The following is a 20,878-nucleotide window of genomic DNA, read 5'->3' on the forward strand; positions in this document are numbered from 1 at the left end:
TTTGGAGAAAGAAAGCATTGTGGTAGGAAAAATGTACCTTGACACCAAACACCTACTGTCAGAGGAGAAAATAAAGCCTATTTGGACTACCTACAAAATGGTTAAAAAAACAAACCATACAAGTACTAGAAGAAACTCCAGGTGAATTCCTATTTAATCTTAGTTTTGGGAAGTCTTTCTAACAATGACTCAAACTCCATAAGTAATTATCTTAGTCCATTTGGGGTGCCGTAACAAAAAGACCATAGACTAGGTGGTTTAAACAACAAACGTTTGTTTCCCACAGTTCTGGAGACTGAGAAGTCCAAGATTAAGGCATCTGTAGATTCAGGGTCTGGTAAGAACCCACTTCCTGGTTCATAGACAGATGTCTTCTCCTTGTGTCCTCACATGGCAGAAGGGGCCAGAGAGCTCTCTGAGGTTATAAAGGTAGTAATCCTACTCATGACAGGAACAGGAAGTACTTACTAATCCCATTCATGACAGGAACAGGAAGTACCAATCCCTCTCATGACAGGAACAGGAAGTAATAATCCCACTCATGAGGGGTCCACTCTAATCACCTCCCAAAGGCCCCATCTCTAAATACCATCACATTGGAGATTAGGTTTCAACATGTGAATTGGGGGTGGGGGCCAGGGACACACAAACATTCAGTCTATAGCAGTAATAAAAGAAAAGATTGATAAATTTTACCACATAAATTTTTTTCAATTTGTATGATTTTAAAAACCACCATAAACAAAGTCAAAAGACAATTGTCAAATTTGGAGAAAAGATATCACAGATAAAAGGCTAATATTCCCAATATGTAAAGAACTCTTAAAAATTGAGAAACAAAGGTCCAGAAATCTGATAGAAAAACGAGTTAAAGACACGAGGTTTGCCTCCATCTATCTTTTCATCCTTATTGCTTTCAATGTCCTTCACCCACAAAATGCTTCAACCACCATTAGCCATACCCAAAATGTGTCCTATACCTTCTCTCCTCCATGCCTTTGCCCTCCTCCATACCCTCTGCCTGTAATAATGTTCTTTCTCTTGACATTTTACAAAGTTCTAGCCAACCTATCAGCTTCACTTCTTCATCCAGTGAGCATTTGTTGGTTGCCTATTATATGCCAGTAGGAATACAAAGGTGAATGTGTCATGGACCATTCCATCCAGAGACTCATTGCCTATTACAGCAGTTCTTGTACATTTTGCCTGTGCAAGTCACGTGACGTACATCATGCTTACGTTGGCTGCGCACCTGTGGGCGTTTTCTGATCTTCTTTAGGCTCTGACTTACATAAAAATAGACTTGTAACATAGAGCATGACCCAATTTATATTTTTAAAAACTCACATACAAATAAAAATAATAGAAAGATTTTAAAAAATAGACTTAAGTTGATTGCAATTTTCATTTCACATGTTGGGACTCCCCTTTTCTCATGTAATTCACTGATTTCAAAACTCCACCATCTGTTTGAAGTCTTCCCTATTCTCTTCAAACCCAGTAAATCAGCTTCTCCTCTGTTCTCTTGCGGGGGACTCTTGTTTCTCTACTGTGGCATTTATGTAGTTCTGTCTTGCATTACAGCCACACACACTACACCTGAGTGCCCAGTTCATTCCCCGGTCTCCCCCAGAGCACCAAGCACAGCACTTTCACTTTCTTCTCCACACAGATATCATTAAACACTTACCCAACTGAACTGCATTTAATTGTCTCCTTGGCCAGAACAGGAAGTAAATATGGGTGGGGTAGCTGAGCTCTAAGCAACTGGTCTGCACCTAGGAGAAAAGTGGAGAGGACTTTGGATCTTTCTAAACATATCCAACTGAACTCAGTGCACTCAGTCTCTCGAGGGGAAAACAAGAGTTGCCTGCAGCAAAGCGTTGGGAACAGGATCAAGAGGAACTTAGCCACTGGCACAGGAAAGTGAGTATGCTTAAACGAATGGTTTCTATGGATAATAGAGGGATGGTTATAAGGTTTTTCTGCCACATGAGATTTACAATGAATCTGGGTGTGGGTTGGAGCACGTGGTAGGGTTTATTGTACCAGTTTTTTTGGCGTCTGATCCAAAAAAGACAGAGGAAAAGAAAAGAAAGGAAAGTTTTTAAACCAGACCAGAACTCACAAGTAGCCTAGAAAATTGAGCAGCATGAGACATCCAATTAATATACACTACACTGGCAACAGGGCTTCCTTGAGAAGAATGATCTCCATTGAACTAATACTTACATGACTGGGACGTTGGGGAATTCATATCCACTCTCCCAGCCTCAGTTTCCTTTTCCAGAAGTTGAAAGAATTGGACTCAACGTTCTCCGAGAGACTTTTCAGCTCTGAAATTTTGTAACCAGATAGTATTGCTATTGCAAAATACCACGTGAAGCACTATGAGAGACACAAACATGAAAAACACACAGCCCTCACCCTCCATAGTGCCTAACCTCTTTGGGTCTTAGTTTTCTCATCTGTATAACCGAGCAGCTGTGAGGATTAAAGGAGATGTATTTGTAAAACACTGACTGCCCGGCACTTCATAAATGCCCTGTAACTGGTACCTAACATTATCTCTAAAACAGGATTAGTAAACTCATAGGGGTGTTGAGATGCTCACATGAGCTAATGGAGGCAAACGTCCTTTTTCAATGTTGACATTAGTGCATACATGAAGGATAACTCTATCGCATTTAATTTTTAGCAGCATGAATTCGATGACTTCAGCAGGCCCCACGGCCAATTCTGTGTTTGTGGTAACACCCCAAAACGGGTATCCTGTGATCCCAGGGGGCATGCCTCAGGTGTCCCTTTATCCAAGCAACCAGCCCCAAGTCCACGTAATTTCCAGGAGCCCACCTGGTTTGGAGCCATCTGTGACTGTGCAACCTGCCCAGAGAGCCTTGAAAGAAGGCAAAGCCTTAGGGGTAAGTGCTGTTTCCCTCTGCAGGCCAGCAGTCACAAACGGCTGGAGCTGGAGGAGTGACGAGGTTTGGAAATACAGAAACTCCAAATCTAGGAGTAGGGTTGGAGTTGACCCGGCCTTGCCAAACTCAGGTCTATTAGAAAGCTCAGCTGTGCAACATCACCAGGGCCTCTGCATGGGGCCTTGTATTTTCTGATTTAGGCATTTTAAGAAAGAAGAAGAAAAGCAACAAAAAAGCAGTAAGCTTGAACACTGCTCCTGTTGCCAACATCCATGTAGCCTGTGGAAGAAAGTGGGTCTAGTGAGCCAGAGGGTGGTATCTAAACCCAATGTGATCGAATGGAATTTTTGCCCAATAGACAGCCAACAAAACAAGAGTTCACAACAGTTGGCCCCCTGAAAGGCTGTCCTTGGTAGGGGAGGCCAGTTTCATTATGCAGCTGAATGATGACAAGCGTGGATTCTGATCCAGATGCCCAAGCTTAAATCCTAGCTCCACTCCAGTACATTGCTCATGGGAGTGTCAATCGATGCATCCCATGTGGACGGCAATTTGTATCTAGCAAATTTGCAAAATACCTAATAAGTCCCTTTCTGAGACATCATCCTCCAGATATGCTTGTGCACATGAGAGATGTGATATGTATGAGCTTATTCCTTGCAGCAAGTTGGTGATAACAAAGGATGGAAACAACCAAAATATTCATTAATATAATACTGGTTAAATCAATGTACATATCGTGCATCAAAAGAAGGAAATGGAGTGGAGCTATAAAAAGAACAAGGAAGCTCCTTATGTAATAATACGGACATAGTCCAAGATATATCATTAATGGAAGAAAATAAGGGGCAGATATTGCATATAATTTGCCACCCTTTGTACAAATTTCAGGAAATAAAATATTTGTGTATATATATACTACAAAAATATGTATGTTTATACATATATGCATATGTATGTATATACACCCTTTGTGCAAGACAATATCTATATTTGTTTCCCATGGCTGCACTAACAAAGTACCACGAATTGAGTGGCTTAGAACAACAGGAATGTATTGTCTCAGTTCTGGAGGCCACAAGTTCATAATCAAGGGTCCACAGGGCCATGCTCCCTCTGAAGGCTTTAGGAAAGAATCGATTCCAGATCTCCTAGCTTCTGGTGGTTCCTCAGCTTATGGCAACATAACTCCAATCTTGGCACACATGGCTTTCTCCTGTGTGCATGTGTGTCTCTTCACATGGCATTCTCTTTAAAAGGACAACAGTCATAGGATTAGGGGCCCGCCCTACTCCGGCATGCTTCCTATTACTTAATTATATCCACAGCAACCCTATTTCCAAACAAGATCACGTTCTGAGGTACTGGGGCTTGGAATTTCAACGTATTAATTTGGTAGGGGAGAGGCAGACACAAGTCAATCCATAACCATATCCTAAAGAAATAAGAGATGAGCACAAAGGTTTATCCACAAAGATGTTCATCACAGTGTTATTTATAATATGAAAAAATAGAAACAATTTTACCTGTCCAACATTTCTGTCCCAATTACTCCACGGAATATTTACATGATGGAATCTTGGCAGCCCTTAAAAAATATGTTTGAAGAAAACTTAATACCCTAGGGATGTGTTGATGATGAAATATTAAGCTAATTATACAGAGCCATTTGTATTATCAATGTATATATTTGAAAAGAACAGAAAATTATACACCAAAATGTAAGCTGTTGTTTCCTATGAGTGGGGAGAAATTATGGGAAGTTTTTATTTGACTTTTGTGTTTTACATATGACTTTGTAGACTAGGGAAACAACAGGTTTATTCATATAAAAAGGAGGCACAAAGGGGACACAGGATCCAGCTTCAGAAACAAAGTTTTCGGTTTGTATCTCTCCTGCAGACCGTCCAGATCCTGATCGGCCTGATACACATCGGCCTCGGCTTCATCATGCTGACTGTCCTTTATGGGTACTATGTAGCTATCTCATTCTACGGAGGCTTTCCCTTCTGGGGAGGCATCTTGGTGAGTAAGGAGAGTCACCACGCAAGTGAGCTCCCAGAAGTGTCAGTGGACTCAGGGCACCTTGTCAAGTTGAGCAGCTTTTGGCCTCCAGAAATCTCCCCTCCAAGACAGCACGTGTGTGAATCCAGCTCAGGTCTTGTTCACCAAGCGTATTTGTCTGCTTGGGCTGCCATGACAAATATCACAGACTGAGTGGCTTAAACCACAGAAATTTATGTCCTCACCGTTCTGGAGACTGGAAGTCCAAGATCAAGGTGTCAGCAGAGTTGGTTTCTTTTGAGGCCTCTCTCCTTGGCTTGTGGATGGCCGTCTTCTCTCTGTGTCCTCACATGGTCTCTGTGTGTCTGTGTCCTCATCTCCTCTTCTTATAAGAACTCTGATCATATTCAATTAGGACCCACCTTAATGATCTCGTTTAAACTTGGTCATCTCTTTAAGGCCCTATCTCAAAATACATTCACATGCTGAGGTACTGGGGGTTAGGACCTCAAAAGATGAATTTTGAGGGGACACAATTGAGCCCATAACACCAAGTGACAGCCCTGCAAGGCTCCATCCACCCAGACGGGGTGCTTTTTCTAATTGGCCCACCCCAGAGGTCAAGGAGCCTTCTTCTAGTTCATCAACCCAAAGGGGGCATCTTTTTCCAATTCACACAAAAACACCCATCTGGAAAAAAGACGTTTGGGGAATAACCCTCAACTGTTCAAAGTAAGCCCACAGCCTGAGCTCCAGGAGAAAAATATTTCCCCCAATGGTCAAGAGTGACTGCCCAGCCACAGAGCAGTCATTAAGCTCTGAGGACTCAACCTAGAGTCCACAGATGGGCTTCAGAGTCCCTGTTTTAATAAAATATTTGCTATGTTAGATTTTTTTTTTCTAGAAAAGTCCATAGCTTTCAGCAGATTCTCAGGGTGATCTGTGACTCCATAAAAGCTTAAGAACCAAAAGTCCTTTCTCCCCTCCAATCTCTTGCCTTTATGATTCTTTTGCATTCCCCCAGTGTCCTCTCCCCTACACACACCTCCACTCTCCGCTCCTCACCCCAACACACACAGTCCCTCCTTCTCCCTCTCCACCCACTGATTTCCTTTTTCTTCCTGCTGTTACACAGACTGTCCCTTGACTCACACATCTATCCGTGACTCAAATGCAATTTTTCCCACAAATAGCATAACTCTGGAGTAACCTAGATATCAGCCAAAGTCACCCTATCCCATGAGACTTAAATAAAATAGCCTAGAGATATCCTCCACCCTCACACTCACGCAACATCTGCAAAACGGCAGGGCTTACGTTCTTGGGAGCCTCCTTCTGAGCATCCTCCACTAAGGCTGTGGTCTTCTCTCTTCTCGACTCAGACTCAGACTTGGAACTCAGCCCCTATTCCTCCCCCAGACCCCATACCTGTGTGCATATGGCCAACTTTCATGGAGTTTGGGGCAATGGAAAGGACTGACACCACAGCTACATTGCTAATGAGTGTTAGATTCTAGTGAGTATTCTTAAGTGTCCAGTGGCTGCCCTGACATCTCAAACGCCTTGCTAGCCATCTCCCCTTCTGCCAGGTGGCTCAGCTCCCTCCAGCCCTGAGGGCCCTCCTCCCTTTTTTCTGCAGGGCATTTTTGTTCTCTGTTACCTTCTTGACTCCTGAACTATCCATTTCCTAAAGATCATTAATGTCTTCTTCCAGAATAAAGGCCCATCTCCCTTGGCACCTCAAAAGGACTGGCGGGGACAACAGAAGTCCAGCCTTCTGTTCCCTTCCTTCCTCATCCAGTCTCTATAAACAGAAGGGTGTAAGATCGAGATTTATTTTTCCACTTATAGGAAAAATGGCATTCCCCTTAGAAGGCATAAGCAGCTAGAGTAAGTTTTCATTGTAAAACCATCTGCAATCCACAGCACATGCATCCACCCTGAGTGGGAGGGGGGTATAGGGTGAGGGTTAAGAACACGGGGTCTGGAGTCAACTGCCTAGATTTGATTCCCAGCTCTGCTATTGAAATGGTCTTGGGTGAGTTATTTAAAAAATCTCTAAGCTTCAGTCTGCCCTTCTGTAAAGTGGGGATGATAATAGTGCTTGATGGGCCATCATGCAGTTAAATAAGGCAAGGTGAAAAAGACACTTCATGTGGCAGTGCTCAGCAAAGCTTTTATCAGACCATAGCTGATGCCCTCACAGACCATTGCAGTGACCCACCATCCACGAGGCCTGAGGAATACCAGTGTTGAAATAAATTCCCACGATCTACCTCATCATCCTCTTATTGATGCTCAGCATCCTAGAGACGTAACTTTTTTGGAGTGACTGAGGTATATAGGCAGGCAAGGACTAATGCTGGCCTTATATCTAAAAGCAGTGGGGAGGCTGGTAACCCTTTCCCTCCCCTCTCCAGAGCCCCCATGCCTGACTGCATCCTTAGATAAAGATGGGCAACCAACAAGATGTGCATGTGGGAAAATAAAAGACAAGGAGGGAAGTAACCTTTATTGACCACCTACTAAGTATAGGGTCTACTAGGTGCAAGATATACCAAATGCCAGATGCAGGGCATCAATTATCTCATGACAATGACATTTAGGAAGACATGCAGCTTTTTGAATTTTTCAAGTGAGGAAATAAAGACTTAGAGAAATTAATAACTTACCCAAGATCACATGAGTTTCAAGCCAGGATTTAAAACCAGGTCTGCTGGGTCCTAAAATCTTGGTTTATCCCACTTCACTACCCTGTCTTGTGGTGCAAAACAGCTCACTCATGCATTCGTTCATTCATTCTTTTCCTCGTGTTGAGCTGGAGGTCCCAGCAGAGGAACCTAGTGTGTGCGAGAGAATATGTGTGGGACCAGAATCATGGAAGCCTGAAGATGGGTCCTAACCTTTGACCTCTTTCTAAACCCCCTCTCTCCTGTGCCAGTTCATCATTTCAGGATCCCTCTCAGTGTCAGCAGAAAATTATCCAAAATCTTCCTGCCTGGTAAGTCACATCTGGAGACTGGCCCTCCCAGCTGGGGACCCATAGGAGAGAGATGCAAGCCTGGGAAGAAGGTTAACACGCAACCCCTCCCTCATCCTTGTGCCTACTTATAACTAGACACAGGCACAGACACACAGGCTCGCCCCTACTCACATCCAGGACCATGTGAACCCAGCCAGAGTCACAAGGAGGAAAGAGTCCAGAGGATTTGGAGGAGGCAAGGGCAACACAGCCACCTTACTTAAAGCTTCAGAGTGTGGAGACACAGAGACAGGGAATAGCTTCCCTAACTGGGCCTTAGGGGAGGGGGTACAAAGCTTCCAGGGGCTCAGGGCGCCCCTCCAGCAGAGCAGAGCACAGAGTAGGCCTCCAGCCGTCTCTGTTGGGAAATCAGGGGAACCCAGGCACCTGCCTGCTTCCTTCCCTAAGGAATCCAGCCAAGTGAGCTCAGAAAATCAACACGGACAAGGCTTTGTGGTCCCCTAGCAATGGATCAAGAAAGTACCTCTGGGAGCCGGCCCGATGGGGTAGTGGTTGAATTCACGTGCTCAGTTTTGGGGGCCCAGGGTTTGTGGGTTCACATCCCAGGCCTGGACCTACATACTGCTCATCAAGCCATGCTGTGGCAGCATCCTACATACAAAATAGAGGAAGATTGGCACAGATGTTAGCTTGGGGACAATCTTCCTCACCAAAAAAAAGGAAAAAAGTAGAAAGTACCTTTGTTTCTCTCATGAGCAGGTGTTCTAGGGTAACAAGCCTCAAAGCAGCCAGGTCCCTAGGACCAGATGAAATCCATCTGAAAATCTCCAAAATGAAGCTCAAAATTCTGGGCATTATCTTTATGCACATGGCCCAGAATCATGGAGCGTCAGAGCCTGTCACCTCCCAGGACACTGGGGGTGAGCCTCCTGCCTATCTTCTACGGGATAAATGGGTTGAGTGCTTCCCAAAGATTATTCTTGGGGACACTTGTCCCACAAGATGCTCTATGACGATGGTTAGGTAGAGTTGGAAAATCTCTATTTTGTATTCCCCTCTGGAAGATCCATAATCCTTGTTAAAGGCTCTGAGAAGTCCTGCAGCAAAGACCTTTTTAACTTTGTTCAACCCAGCTTTTTTCAAAATTAATTTACCCAAAAATTTTTTTGCACAGAACACCTCTTTACTTGCTGCAGAACTAGGTTTCCGGGAAGCCACATTAAGAAACACTCATTGAGGCCGGCCCCGTGGTGTAGTGGTTAAGTTTGGTGCACTCCACTTTGGCGGCCCAAGTTCACAGGTTCAGATCCTGGGCACGGATCTACACCTCTTGTCAGGAATGCTGTGGCGGCAACCCACATACAAAACAGAGGAATATTGGCACAGGTGTTAGCTCAGGGCTAATCTTCCTCAAGCAAAAAAGAAAAAACAAAGAAAAAGATTGGCAACATATGTTAGCTCAGAGCGAATCTTCCTCAGCAAAAAAAAAAAAGAAAGAAACATTTGTTGAGTCTCTGCTCATCTCACCTATGATCATTTTCTCTCCTACCCTGACCCTCTGTGTCTTCTTCAGCTGAATGGCAGCTTGGGCCTGAACATCGTCAGTGCAATCTGTTCTGTGATTGGAATCATACTCTTCATCACAGATTTGAGTCTCATCCACACCTATGCCTACCCTGACCATTTTCCTTACCCAGACACCTGGGGTGTGGTGAGTATGCCCCTCAACCCACGCTCCTCTGGGTTCCGACTTAGCTATATTTAGGAAATTGTTGGACAGGGCCCAACAACCAAGCTTCTTCACTGAGCACTGTAGGAAAAGGAGGTGCTGTCAGACTCAGAACAGAGTCTAAAGTCCCTGACCTGTAGCTTTGTTTCTGGGTTACTTTAAGCACGTGACTTTTCTTAGTCTTAGTTTCTGTCTTTGGAAAACCACACCTATCCATGACGTTGCTAGGAGAATTAAAGGCAATTACACATATGACGCATATGTACCCACCAACCTGTGCCCCTCCTCCATTCTTGCCTTTCTGCCCATTACTATGGAGAGGAGGTCAGCAAACATTTTCTGTAAAGGGCCAGATGGTAAACATCTAAGACTTTCAGGCCATCCAGGCTCAGTGGCAACTACTCAACCCTATCCTATAGCACAAAAGCAGCCACGGAAAATACACAAACAAATGAGCAGGGCTGTGTTCTGATAAAACTTTATTGAGAAAAGTAGGCAGCAGGCACAATTTTACCCGTGGACCGTAATTCATCAAACTGTGCTATAGACTGATGCTATCCAGTGGAAATAGCACGTGAGTTGCATACATGATTTTAAATTTTCTAGTTGCCACCTTTAAAAAGAAGAAAAAAATTTTGTGACAACATGGATGGTCCTTGAGGGTATTATGCTGAGTGACATAAGGCAGAGGGAGAAAGTCAAATACCGTATGATCTCACTCATAAGTAGAAAATAAAAACAACGACAAACAAACACATAGCAATGGGAATGGATTGGTGGTTACCATAGGGGAAGGGAGCAGTGGGGAGGGCAAAAGGGGAGATTAGGCTCACATGTGTGGTGATGGATTATAATTAGTCCTTGGGTGATGAATGATGTAATCTACACAGAATTTGAAATATATTATGATGTACATCTGAAAGCTATATATTGTTATAATCCAATGTGACTGCAATCAAAAAAAAAATTTAATTTAAAAAAAAGAAGAAAAAAAGAAATGGGTGAACTTAATCTTAATAACATTTTATTGAACCCAATATATCTGAAGTGTTGTCATTTCCACATGTAATCCGTGTAAAAAAAATTATTAATTCGGTATTTTGCGTTTCGGGCCTCAAGTCTTTGAAATCCAGTGTGTATTTCGCACTTACAGCACATCTCAGTTTGGGACTAGCCACATCTCAAGTGCTCAACAGCCAGACGGGACTCACAGGTACCAGGTGGAACAGGGCAGCCACAGATGAGTCCCATGTAAACGCAGTCTCTCCATCTGCACACAGAGGGCGTCCGCTCCCGGCCACTCAACGTTATCACTCCACTTCTCTCCCCTCTCCCTCGCCCCGCCTCTCTTCTACATCATCGACTGTCCCCCTTTACTAGAGCTTTTCCATCTGCATATAAACATGCTTTTGTTTCTTCCATCTTGAGAAACAATCCAACCAACCTTCTACTTTCCTACTTTCCTGCCAGCTACCACTCTATTTCTCTGGTCCTCCTTTCAGAGAAATCCTTAAAAAAATTGTCTACACTCATTGTCTCCCATTCTCTCCTCTCCTATTCTCTCTTGAACTCACTCTAATCAGACTTTCAGCCTCATTTCTCCAAACACCAAGTCTGCTTAAGGTCCGCACTCGTTTCTCCTGTTTGGTGGACTTCGTGTGGCTTCCAGGCTCCACCCTGGGGCTGGTTCTCCTCCACCCTTGCTGGTCGCTCTCTTCTCTGTCTCCTTTGCTGGTTCTTCTCTCTTCCCCAGTCTCTTAGGCCCAGTCCCAGGTCCGCTTCTGTTTTCTCTGTACGCTCACTGCCTTGGCGTTCTCACAGAGAAACAACTTCTCTAGGACAATGACTCCAAAGGCAGAGCTCCAGCCAAAACCTCGCTCCCAAACTCCAGTCTCTTGTATCCAACTGTCCACTCAACATCTTGAAATTAACACATCCAGATCTGATCTCCAGATTTTCCTTCCCAAACTTTGTTTCCTTGTTTCAGCTAATGGCAACTCCGTCCTTCCAGTTGCTCGGGACAAAACCTTGGCATAATCGTTGACCCCCTTCTTTCTGTCACACCTCCCAGCCAATTCTTCAGGGAATCCTGGTGGTTCTACCTTTAAAATACATCCAGAATCCAGCCATTTTTCACCAGTCCCTCCATTATCACGCTGGCCCGAGCCACCACCACCTCTCAGCTCAGCCACTGCAGCAGCCACCAAAATGCTCCTCCTGCTCCCACCCTAGTCTCCTTGCAGCTGTTGTTAGCACAGCAGCCAGAGTGACCCTTTTTGAAATGTAAGGTCACATCACTTATCTGCTCAAAACCTTCCGCTTCTCCTATTTTACTCAAAAAAAAAAAAGCCAACATCCTTACAGTGGCCTAAAGATGCTGGTCCTCTGGTGCCCTCTGCTCCCAGGCTCTATACCGACTTCTGGCTCTCCACACTTGAGCCACACCAAGCTCCTTGATGTTTCCTCGAAAACCCTAGGCATGTTTCCATCTTCAGACCTGGAATGTTCCCTCAGCTACCCGCAGAGCTCCCTCCCTCCCTCGCCACCTTCAGGCCATGGCTCAGGATTCACCTTCTCAATGAGGCCCGCCCAAATGACCCAACACCGTACCTAAAGTCTCAAGCATCGCCCCGCACTATCCCAGAATCCCAACTCCCCTTCCCCTAATCCACTTTTCCCATAGCTTTAAACATCTAACAAACTCTACAATTGACTCGTCTGTTTCGTTTCATGCTTACTGTCTGTCTCCTCCCACTAGAATATAAGCTTCCTAAGGGCGGAGATGTTTTTCTGTTTCATTCACTGCCATATCTCAAATGCCTAGAACTGTGCCTGGCACATAGCTGACACTTCATAGACATTTGTCAAATGAATATACGAACGCACCAGGTATGGCTTGTACTGCATACATGGTAGCTGTTAACTGTTACCTATATTTGATCAGACTGTCCTTCCCAGGACTTTTCTCTCCAAGATTCCTAAGAAAAGCCTCTCCCCAGAGAACCTGTGGACCAACTTCATGTCATTTATCAAAAGTACCTTGAGTTCCTCCCCTCCTGGAAACATTTTATGGATTCCAGTTGCTTTAGGATTAAAGTCCACATTCCTCAGCCAGGTGTTCATTGCTCCCCAGAGATTTGGTTCCAACTCCCTGTGCCCTACAGCTCACTTCCCTTCTAATCCTTTACTCACCCTGACCTCCAGCTACTCCCCTCCAGTGAGAGAAGCAAGCACTGAAGAACACTCCGGTCTTTTCCTACTGGGAAAGCACGGACCAAGGAGGCATGAATTGCCCAGTGTAAGAAATGAGGGAGCTCCTCCTGGTTGAGGAGCTAAGGAGGGAGAAGTGGGGGAGAGATTTAGGAAAGATTAATTTCAGCAGGCCAGCCAATGCCCTGAAGTATAAAGATCAGTAACTTTTGAGTCGGAAAACTTGGCTTCTAATCTCAGTTATGGCAATGTCTGATCTTAGAGAGACAATTTTCCCCATCCTGGCTGCCCCCGACCTGACCAAGGAGGACTGGGCTTCATCAGAACTTTGCAAATGATGACCCAAGAGATGGGGCACTCCAGGAGCTCAACGAGCATGAATCATTGCCCATCGAATTATAAATACCAAAGCTCTTGGGGGAACCCTTTTTCTTGGAAGGTCTTATTGATGAAAGAATTTTATTGTTAAAAATACATTTGGAAAGGACCAGTAGAATGAGTAAAGGCCCTTCTCCCCTAAGCTTCTGAGATTCATTGACTAAGAAGACATCCTCATCCTGCCCTTCCCTTTGCCTTGGACACCCTCTCCCTCCTCTATCCTCTCTAAGTCTTCCAGTAAAAATTAACCTCCCTCCTCGGTGCCCCTAAGGCACTCTGTGGGGCTCTTTTATAGCTCTCATATGCTAGAAGTGAATATAATGATCTACATCTGTATCTGTCTCCCTCGCTAGATTGTGCCTCTCACGATGCTCTTCTTGGCCACTTGTACCAAACAGAGGTTTAATAAATGCTTGCTAAAGTGAGAGGGAGGAGAAGGAAATGTACTAAGGAGAGGTCTCTCCAAAAAGGAGAATTCTTTGAGCAGTGGACTGTCTCCAATGCCATTTTAAAAATTATAATTCACAAACATTTATTTGGTACCTATTCTGTTCTGAGTGCTTTTACACTCATATTTATTATCTCAGGTAATTGGAATCCACATGGCTACTTGGGTCATTCATCCCTTGTCCTTTAAGATTAAAATGGGTTCTACTCAAGCTCTCCCCCCAGATGCAGGGTGAGGCCCCATTCTCCTGGGCATTTTTGCAGAATAGCAAGGTGACAGCTTAGATTTCTCCTGGTCCTTAGCATCTACTACTGCTGAACTAGTTCAATTTCAGAGTCCTATCACTAACTCTTTTTCCCAAGCTAAAGACAGCCCCAATTACTTCCCTCCACAAAACGCCACTGTCATAAGCCAAGAAGGTTGTCTCAGTGGCCGACTTTCTCTAAAGATTCAGAGAGATGGAGGGTTATATTAAAGCCTAGGAAACTACTGATGACTGAAGATTTGACGTCCCTATCACGTAAACTCTTAATTTCTCTCGGGACGCCTGTTTCTGCAGGGTCCACCTTCCCATCATGTTGTTCAGTCACATCTTTCTCCTCTAACCATCTCACTTTTCCCTCTGTGGCTTGTCCGTGCTCCCAACTTTCTATTTGCTTCCTACACAGAACAGTTTTACTGTTTCAGTGTCGACTCCAGAGCACACCCTCAGGCCTCATCCCCTTACCTGAAGCAAGGTATTATGATGTTTTCCTAAACAGTGACTCCTTTTTCTCTTGGAGGAGCACTGGTAGTAAATGCTAAAATAACAATTCTTTTACAAACACACTTGACCCTCACAAAAACCCAGTGAGATAATTTCCTGATGAGGCTGAGATGAGGTTGGGGGAGTTCCTCAAAGCCATGGTGATGATCCATTGCAGTGCCAGACTTCAAGCCAGACCTGGAACTCCCTGGCCAGCACTCATGTCCTCCCCACCTGTTCTGGTTCCAGACCCCTGGATCAGCTGTTTCTGCTGTGCTGCTCATCTTCTGCATTCTGGAATTCTGCGTTGCAAGCACCTCTTCCCACTTTGGCTGCCAACTGGTCTGCTGTCAACACAACAACGTGAGTCCTGGGGGCTCCTCAGCAGGTGGAAAATGCCCCAAAGGGGGTGGAGACTAGAGGGGTTTTCATGCTTCCCTTTCCTGCCCAGGAGTAGGAGGAGTCCCGCAGTGTCTAGAGGCCTCCACGCATGCCTGGTCCTCCTTACACCCTTATTCATGGACCTACTGTGTGCCTGTGTTTTCTAGGTGGGCGTCGTCTACCCAACTGTTTGTGTGTCAAACCCAGTGGTCATCCCAGAACCAGCGAACCCCCCGTCAACTTATTCCAACCTGGTCCAGGTCTCCAAATAGGCAAAGCCAAAGGTTCTAGAAGCATCTTTCACTGGGACCAAATGAAGATGTCCCCTTTCTGGGCTACTGAATCCCAAGTTCTTCTTTCCCTTACATTCTAAGGGATATGTCTTTCCAACTGCATGCATCTGGACTTCATTCAATTCAGCATGGTAAATCGTGCTGTTCCTCTATTAAAAAGGAGACAGGAATTTAAAGTGGATTTTAGCAAAGAGGTCTTCCCTGGGGGGAACATGGGGTCTTTGTGTGTACATATTCCTGTGCTTACCTGTGTGAGCTTGTGGGCTAGAGGAACAAAAGTCTATACAACCCAAGCTTCATCCTTCTAATCATTCATTCGTTTAATAAATATGTACTAAGCATTTGATATGTTCAAGACTCTACTCATGGCAGGAGGAGGGTGAACACAACAAAGTCCTTGACCTCGAGGAACTTCTGGCCTCACAAGAAAGGACAACATGCAAGTAATTTTCTCTAACACAGGGCAGATGTGGGGATGTGCAGAGAGAGAACAGAGATGGATATTATTTATTCTGGCAGGGATGTGACAAGGAACAGCGGAAGCAGGGAACAAGCCTGGTTAAGGAAGCAACATTTGAGTGGGGCATTAAAGGAGAACAAGGGGTTTTTTTAGGGCAATTAGGAACAACACTGTTGGGAACACCATTGGGGAGGGTGAGTCATCCACTAAAATGATCAATCCTTTTGTCCTGCTACCACTGATGCAATAGTACTCGTGAATATACCCTATTCTCACCAAAGTCACCAATGCGCTCCAAGTTGCCAAGTTCAATGGTTCTGCTTCCATCCTTATCTTTCTTGACCTCTGCAGGATTTGACCCCACAAACCACTCTCTCCTTAAAACACTATCGTGGTTCTGTTCCAGCTTCTCCACATGCTCTCCTAATTTTCCTACATAAGCCCATCTCTCTCCTCTTGCCCCTAAAGTGTTGCTCTCCAATATGGCACTGCCCTTGGCCCTCTTTGCAGTCTCTGTGCTCAAGCTCCTCTCTTGGGAGTTTGAGATTCAAATCTCAAGTGAGATGGTGAGATTCAAATGTACAGTCAGTGCACAAAACCACTGCAAAGTGATTATACCTCTTTTCATCAGGCCCTGGGTCCCAGGACTCATCACCCTTGAATTTGAGATTTCTCGTAAAATCCTGGTTGATATGCCTGCCCTCATCTTCTCCACTTGGCAAGTTCAAGTTCCACTTCCACAGGGAAGCTGTCTTAGATTCCCAGCCAGAAGCATCCAAGTGAAAAGCAGTCTTGTGGAGGGAGAAGGGAGGGTGCAAAATGTGACCTGGCAGTGATGACATTCAGAGTTTAACTTTGAGGATTTCTTTTTCATCTTGACTGAAAAAAGTTCTGATTTTTGTATGGTGGCTAAAAAATAATAGAACTGTGACTTTATGTTTCATAGTAATTTATTCACACTTGCAATATTTACAGCTCCTCCATAAAAACATTGGGGCAATACATTGGGAAATAAGTTCAGTCTTTAGAAGGGGCATTATGATGTGAGGGGTTATGTCACATCAAGGAAAGACACGTGCTTCCCAGGACCCCCCACCCCAATGCCATGCTATGACCCACACCACCCTGACTTTTCCTTCCCAGAAATCTTACTGCCCACAGTTTGTACCATTTGTATAGATTTGGTCTCCCTGAGTGTAGACACAATGTCTTCCTTAGATCCTAGCCCTCCTGCCTGGCTCAGGATAAGCCTTGGTAGATAGCAGCTGTTCACTGAATATTTCCTAGAATGAAAAGTATCCTCTTATTTCCAGGAAAGAATCCCTTCCATATCCATTCATTCAGTCATCCAGCAACATAAAGTACCTGCTGTATGCCAGGCTCTGGGTACACAGTGGCAAATGAAGCAGATACAGTCCCTGCCCTTCTGGCAATTACATACCAGAGTGTGAAACAGGCAAATCATGTGATGAGTTAAGCAATGAAAAGTGATGGGGAAAACACATAGGATGCTCATATAGACATTACTAGGGAAGGGGAAGAGGGGCAGAGTTTTTGAATGGAAGTCTTCTCTAAAGAGGAGATGCGAAGGAAAAGAAGTACCTAGCCACACAGAAAGTACAGTAAAAACTACTCCAGGAAGAGGGAACAACCTGTGCAAAGTTGTTCAATCAGGGAAGAGCTTCAAGTGTTCAGGGAACTGAAGAGAAAGGCCCTGCAGATGGAACGTAGTGGAGGAGACACAGAATGTCTCACGAAGGGACTGGAAACTCAGGCAGCAGCCACATAACAGATGCAGATTTTATTCTAGAGCTAAAAGCCATTGGATGGCTTTAGCAGGAGAGTGAGGTAATCTGGTTTATGGTTGTGAAAGATCACTCTGCCTGCTTTGTAGGGAAAAGAGTGGAGGAGAGTGAAGGCAAGAAGCGGGGAACCCAGGAGGAGATTTAGTGATAGTCCAGGACAGGGGCTGACAAACTAAGGTCTGTGGACCAAATCTGGCCCACTACCTGTTTTTGTAAATAAAGTTTTATTAGAACACAGCCATGCCCACTTGTTCACAAATGGTCCCTGGCTGCTTTGGTGCTATAACGGCAGAGTTCAGTGGCATGACAGAGACTATAAGGGCTGCAAATCCTAAAAAATTTACTATCTGGCCCTTTACAGAAAAGTGTATCAACCCTGGAGATCGACGGTGATGATGATGATAAAATCATTGTCCTTTGTCTACCAGAATCTTGATGGTACATGATCCTTACGGTGGGAAAGAATTTACTGTGATCCGCCCACCCTCTCTTGCCCTTGGTAATCAGAGACTCCCCATGTGAAACTAGTTAAAATGGGAGCTGTAAGCACACAACCATGGTTAGGGGAAGCGGAACGGGATGTAGGTGCCCAATAACTACTTGTTGAATGCCTGGACTAGGTAGTGACAATGGAGACAGAGAGGCAGGTTTGGGACATGATTCAGAGGTGAGACTCTAGGGCTCATGGACGGTGTGGGGGAGCAGAGGAAGAGGAGGAAATTGAGGGCAATGCCAAGGTTTCTGGCTCAAGTAACTGAGTGAACAGCCATTTCCTTAGACGGGGAAGGCTGGAGTAGGAAACGGTTTCAGTAGAAAAACCAAGATTTCAGTAATATTGCCCTCAAGAACTTATAGGAGCATAGCATGTCAGAGGTGGCCAAGAAATTAAAGGTAGCTTTCATTTGATGCTTCAATATTCTCTGTAATTGCCCCATCTTTACAATATCAGCATCACCTGGGATCTTGTTAAACATGCAAATTCTTTGGCCCCACCCCAGACCTACTAATTAGAAACTCGGAGGGTCGGGTTCAGCAATCTGTGCTTTACCAAGTATGCTGGGTGATTCTGATGCTCATTCAAGTTTGAGAACCTCTGCTCAACCGTATCTTCTCAAATGATTGTTCCTTCTAGTTTTGAGCACCTTATATGGCGGTGTATATTATGGTGGTGTGTCCAAAGACAGCCCACTCCATCCTTAGACAACTCTACTGAGAAGCTCTTCCAAAGAATGAACTACATCTAAGTGGAAATCCACATGAGATGCTCCCCAAGTTATCACCTAGGAGATAAAAAGATGACCCTTCCTCTTTAGACTTGAGCAATCAACTTACCGGCTAAGACTCAGTCCCAGCCCATCCACTTCCTACCAAAGCTTTTCAGAGGCCCAAGACCCTCACCCTCCCTTTGATCATCTGTTCTCTCCAATTCCCATCCAGGTGAGGCTACTGTCAAATACACTTTGTATGCCTCATAAAGTTAAATCAGCAACCAGGAGTCGATAGAAAGAGGCTGTACACATGTCGAGGCCAATGAAGGCAGGACCAGCAAGATTAGACTTTGCCCAGGTAAAAGACCAATAAAACAACATACAGGACTACTGCCCGAGCCAGTCCAAAGCCTGCCAGAAGTCATCCTGCTGTCAAAGAATAGCCCCCACCTTCCACTATTGAGCACCACACAAGGATGCAGGTGCTCAATAAGTATCGTTGAATGGACTCAATCTTCTGAAAAAAGAAGGAATTAACATTTATTGAGTCCGTAATATCTACTAAGTTATTCTGCCCAATGCCATTTCATCTGCATTATCTCATTTCCTATTCAAACAATACAGAGTGGCATTATCTATGTTTTAAGAACAAGAAATATGAAAATCTGGGGCTCAGAAAGGGTAGATAATTTGCCCAAGTCCACACCACTAGTAATTGGTGGAGCTGGATTCGAATCCAGGTCCTCTGCCTCCAAAGCCCATGCTCACTGGCCACCTCATCCTCTCATGTCCGCAGTGCTGGTCCCAGGACAGAAAGAAAGCATGGGATGATGGTAAGGATGATAAAGTCACTGTCCTTTGTGTTCAGTACTAGGATCCTGATGTTCCAATCTACTCACTCATGGTGGGAATGAATTGGCTGGGATCCACCCACCCTCTCTTGACCTTGATAATCAGAGGCTCCCCTGGTGATGGGAGCTACAAGTGTATGACCATGGTTAGGGGAAGGGCTCTATTCACACAAATAGGGCTTGACAGGCAATAAAAAGGGTAGAATAAATAAACATGAACCATGATGCACCCACCCATCTCTAATGGGACTGGGTTATAGGCTTCAATAAATATTATTCAACAAAACACAAACACAAACCAGCCAGGAAATAAACCAGATGGTCAATGAACAGTCAGGCAATAAGGAGTGTTTCCTCCACCAGTCATCAGCCCCACACAGCGAAGGGCAAACACCAATAGGGCAGAGGAAGGTGAGGCAAAGAAATATGCCTGCAATGGTTAACTCTGTGACCTCCTTTTTCACTGAATATCCCTCTGCCTCAATGATCCCGTCTTCCACCTCATCTGCATCACTCTGCCATGGTTACACATTAACCTGGTCATTTTCACAACTGCACCTCCTCCATAAGCTCAGTTTCAATGTTCCTCTCTCCAACCCCCACTTCCTATCTTTCCAGCTCACCAACTCAAGTCCTATAGTCCTCAATTCCAACAGGACCTACAACCCATCAATCTCCCACGTTTTCAGTGTCTCCTACTCCCTCTCGCCATCACTCAGCTTCATGGTTCACTGTTACAATCACTCTCAACATTTTTGTCACCTTCTCACCTCAGTGTACTGTCTACAAAATCCCAAACTTTGCTTAACTCAACCAACTGCCTATCTAGTGCCTGACACAACTGTCTAGACGTTCTGCTTCCTTTCCCTAATCTATGCTCTCTCCAAACCTCCAGACAACTATTTCATATCTTATCTTCTCTCTGCAAACCCCAATACCTCCTCCCCAATTCTCACCTAATGAGCTTGCTTCCTGTTTCCCCAAGTGCACTCAGAAGAGAAGTACAAGCCCTGACCAAAGACGAGATCTTTCTGTACCCATAGCCTGCCTTCCCTCCAATTACTACAGAGGAAACATCCAGGCTCCTTCCACCTGGCACCAGATTCCACCCCTCTCATCTACTCACTCTCTCCCACATCATAGTTTTTCACAATCTGTTGAATTATACCCAACAGCATACAAACATGTTGTCATTTCTCCCCTCTGAAAATGAAACCCTCTTCGGACCCCAGAACCACCTAGAGATGCTGCCCTGTTTCTCTAATACCCTTTACAGAAAAGATCTCCTCAAAATAATTTCTGCTTCTATCTTGAATTCCAAACCACGCTTGATCTTGGATTTAAATTTCTGTTATTGATAAGCTACCCAGTCTACGGCATTTATGCTAAGACAGTCATCAGCACAAGGATGAGATTTAAAGCCAGGAGACTGGATAACATCATCAAGGGAGTGAGACTCAAG

At 44.7% G+C, this 20,878-nt stretch overlaps 1 protein-coding gene across 4 annotated transcripts; it reads left to right on the top strand.

The window, feature by feature from the left end:
- Positions 1-1,701: 1,701 nt before the first annotated feature.
- On the top strand, positions 1,702-15,433 carry MS4A8 (membrane spanning 4-domains A8). 4 transcript variants are annotated; one of them, XM_001493583.5, is made up of 7 exons: positions 1,702-1,926; positions 2,699-2,921; positions 4,824-4,946; positions 7,867-7,926; positions 9,482-9,619; positions 14,668-14,781; positions 14,967-15,433. In XM_001493583.5, the coding sequence occupies exons 2-7, from the start codon at positions 2,703-2,705 to the stop codon at positions 15,069-15,071; spliced, it is 759 nt and encodes a 252-aa protein (XP_001493633.4). In that variant the 5' UTR covers positions 1,702-1,926; positions 2,699-2,702; the 3' UTR covers positions 15,072-15,433. The 4 variants fall into 4 exon arrangements, with proteins under 4 accessions (XP_001493633.4, XP_070084866.1, XP_023509904.2 ...); XM_023654136.2 differs by having other exon boundaries at positions 1,803-1,926; positions 2,702-2,921; XM_070228765.1 differs by lacking the exon at positions 7,867-7,926 and having other exon boundaries at positions 1,795-1,926.
- The last annotated feature ends 5,445 nt before the right edge of the window (positions 15,434-20,878 follow it).

This window comes from Equus caballus, chromosome 12 (genome assembly GCF_041296265.1).
Source record: "Equus caballus isolate H_3958 breed thoroughbred chromosome 12, TB-T2T, whole genome shotgun sequence".
In the NCBI taxonomy this organism is placed as follows: Eukaryota; Metazoa; Chordata; class Mammalia; order Perissodactyla; family Equidae; genus Equus; species Equus caballus.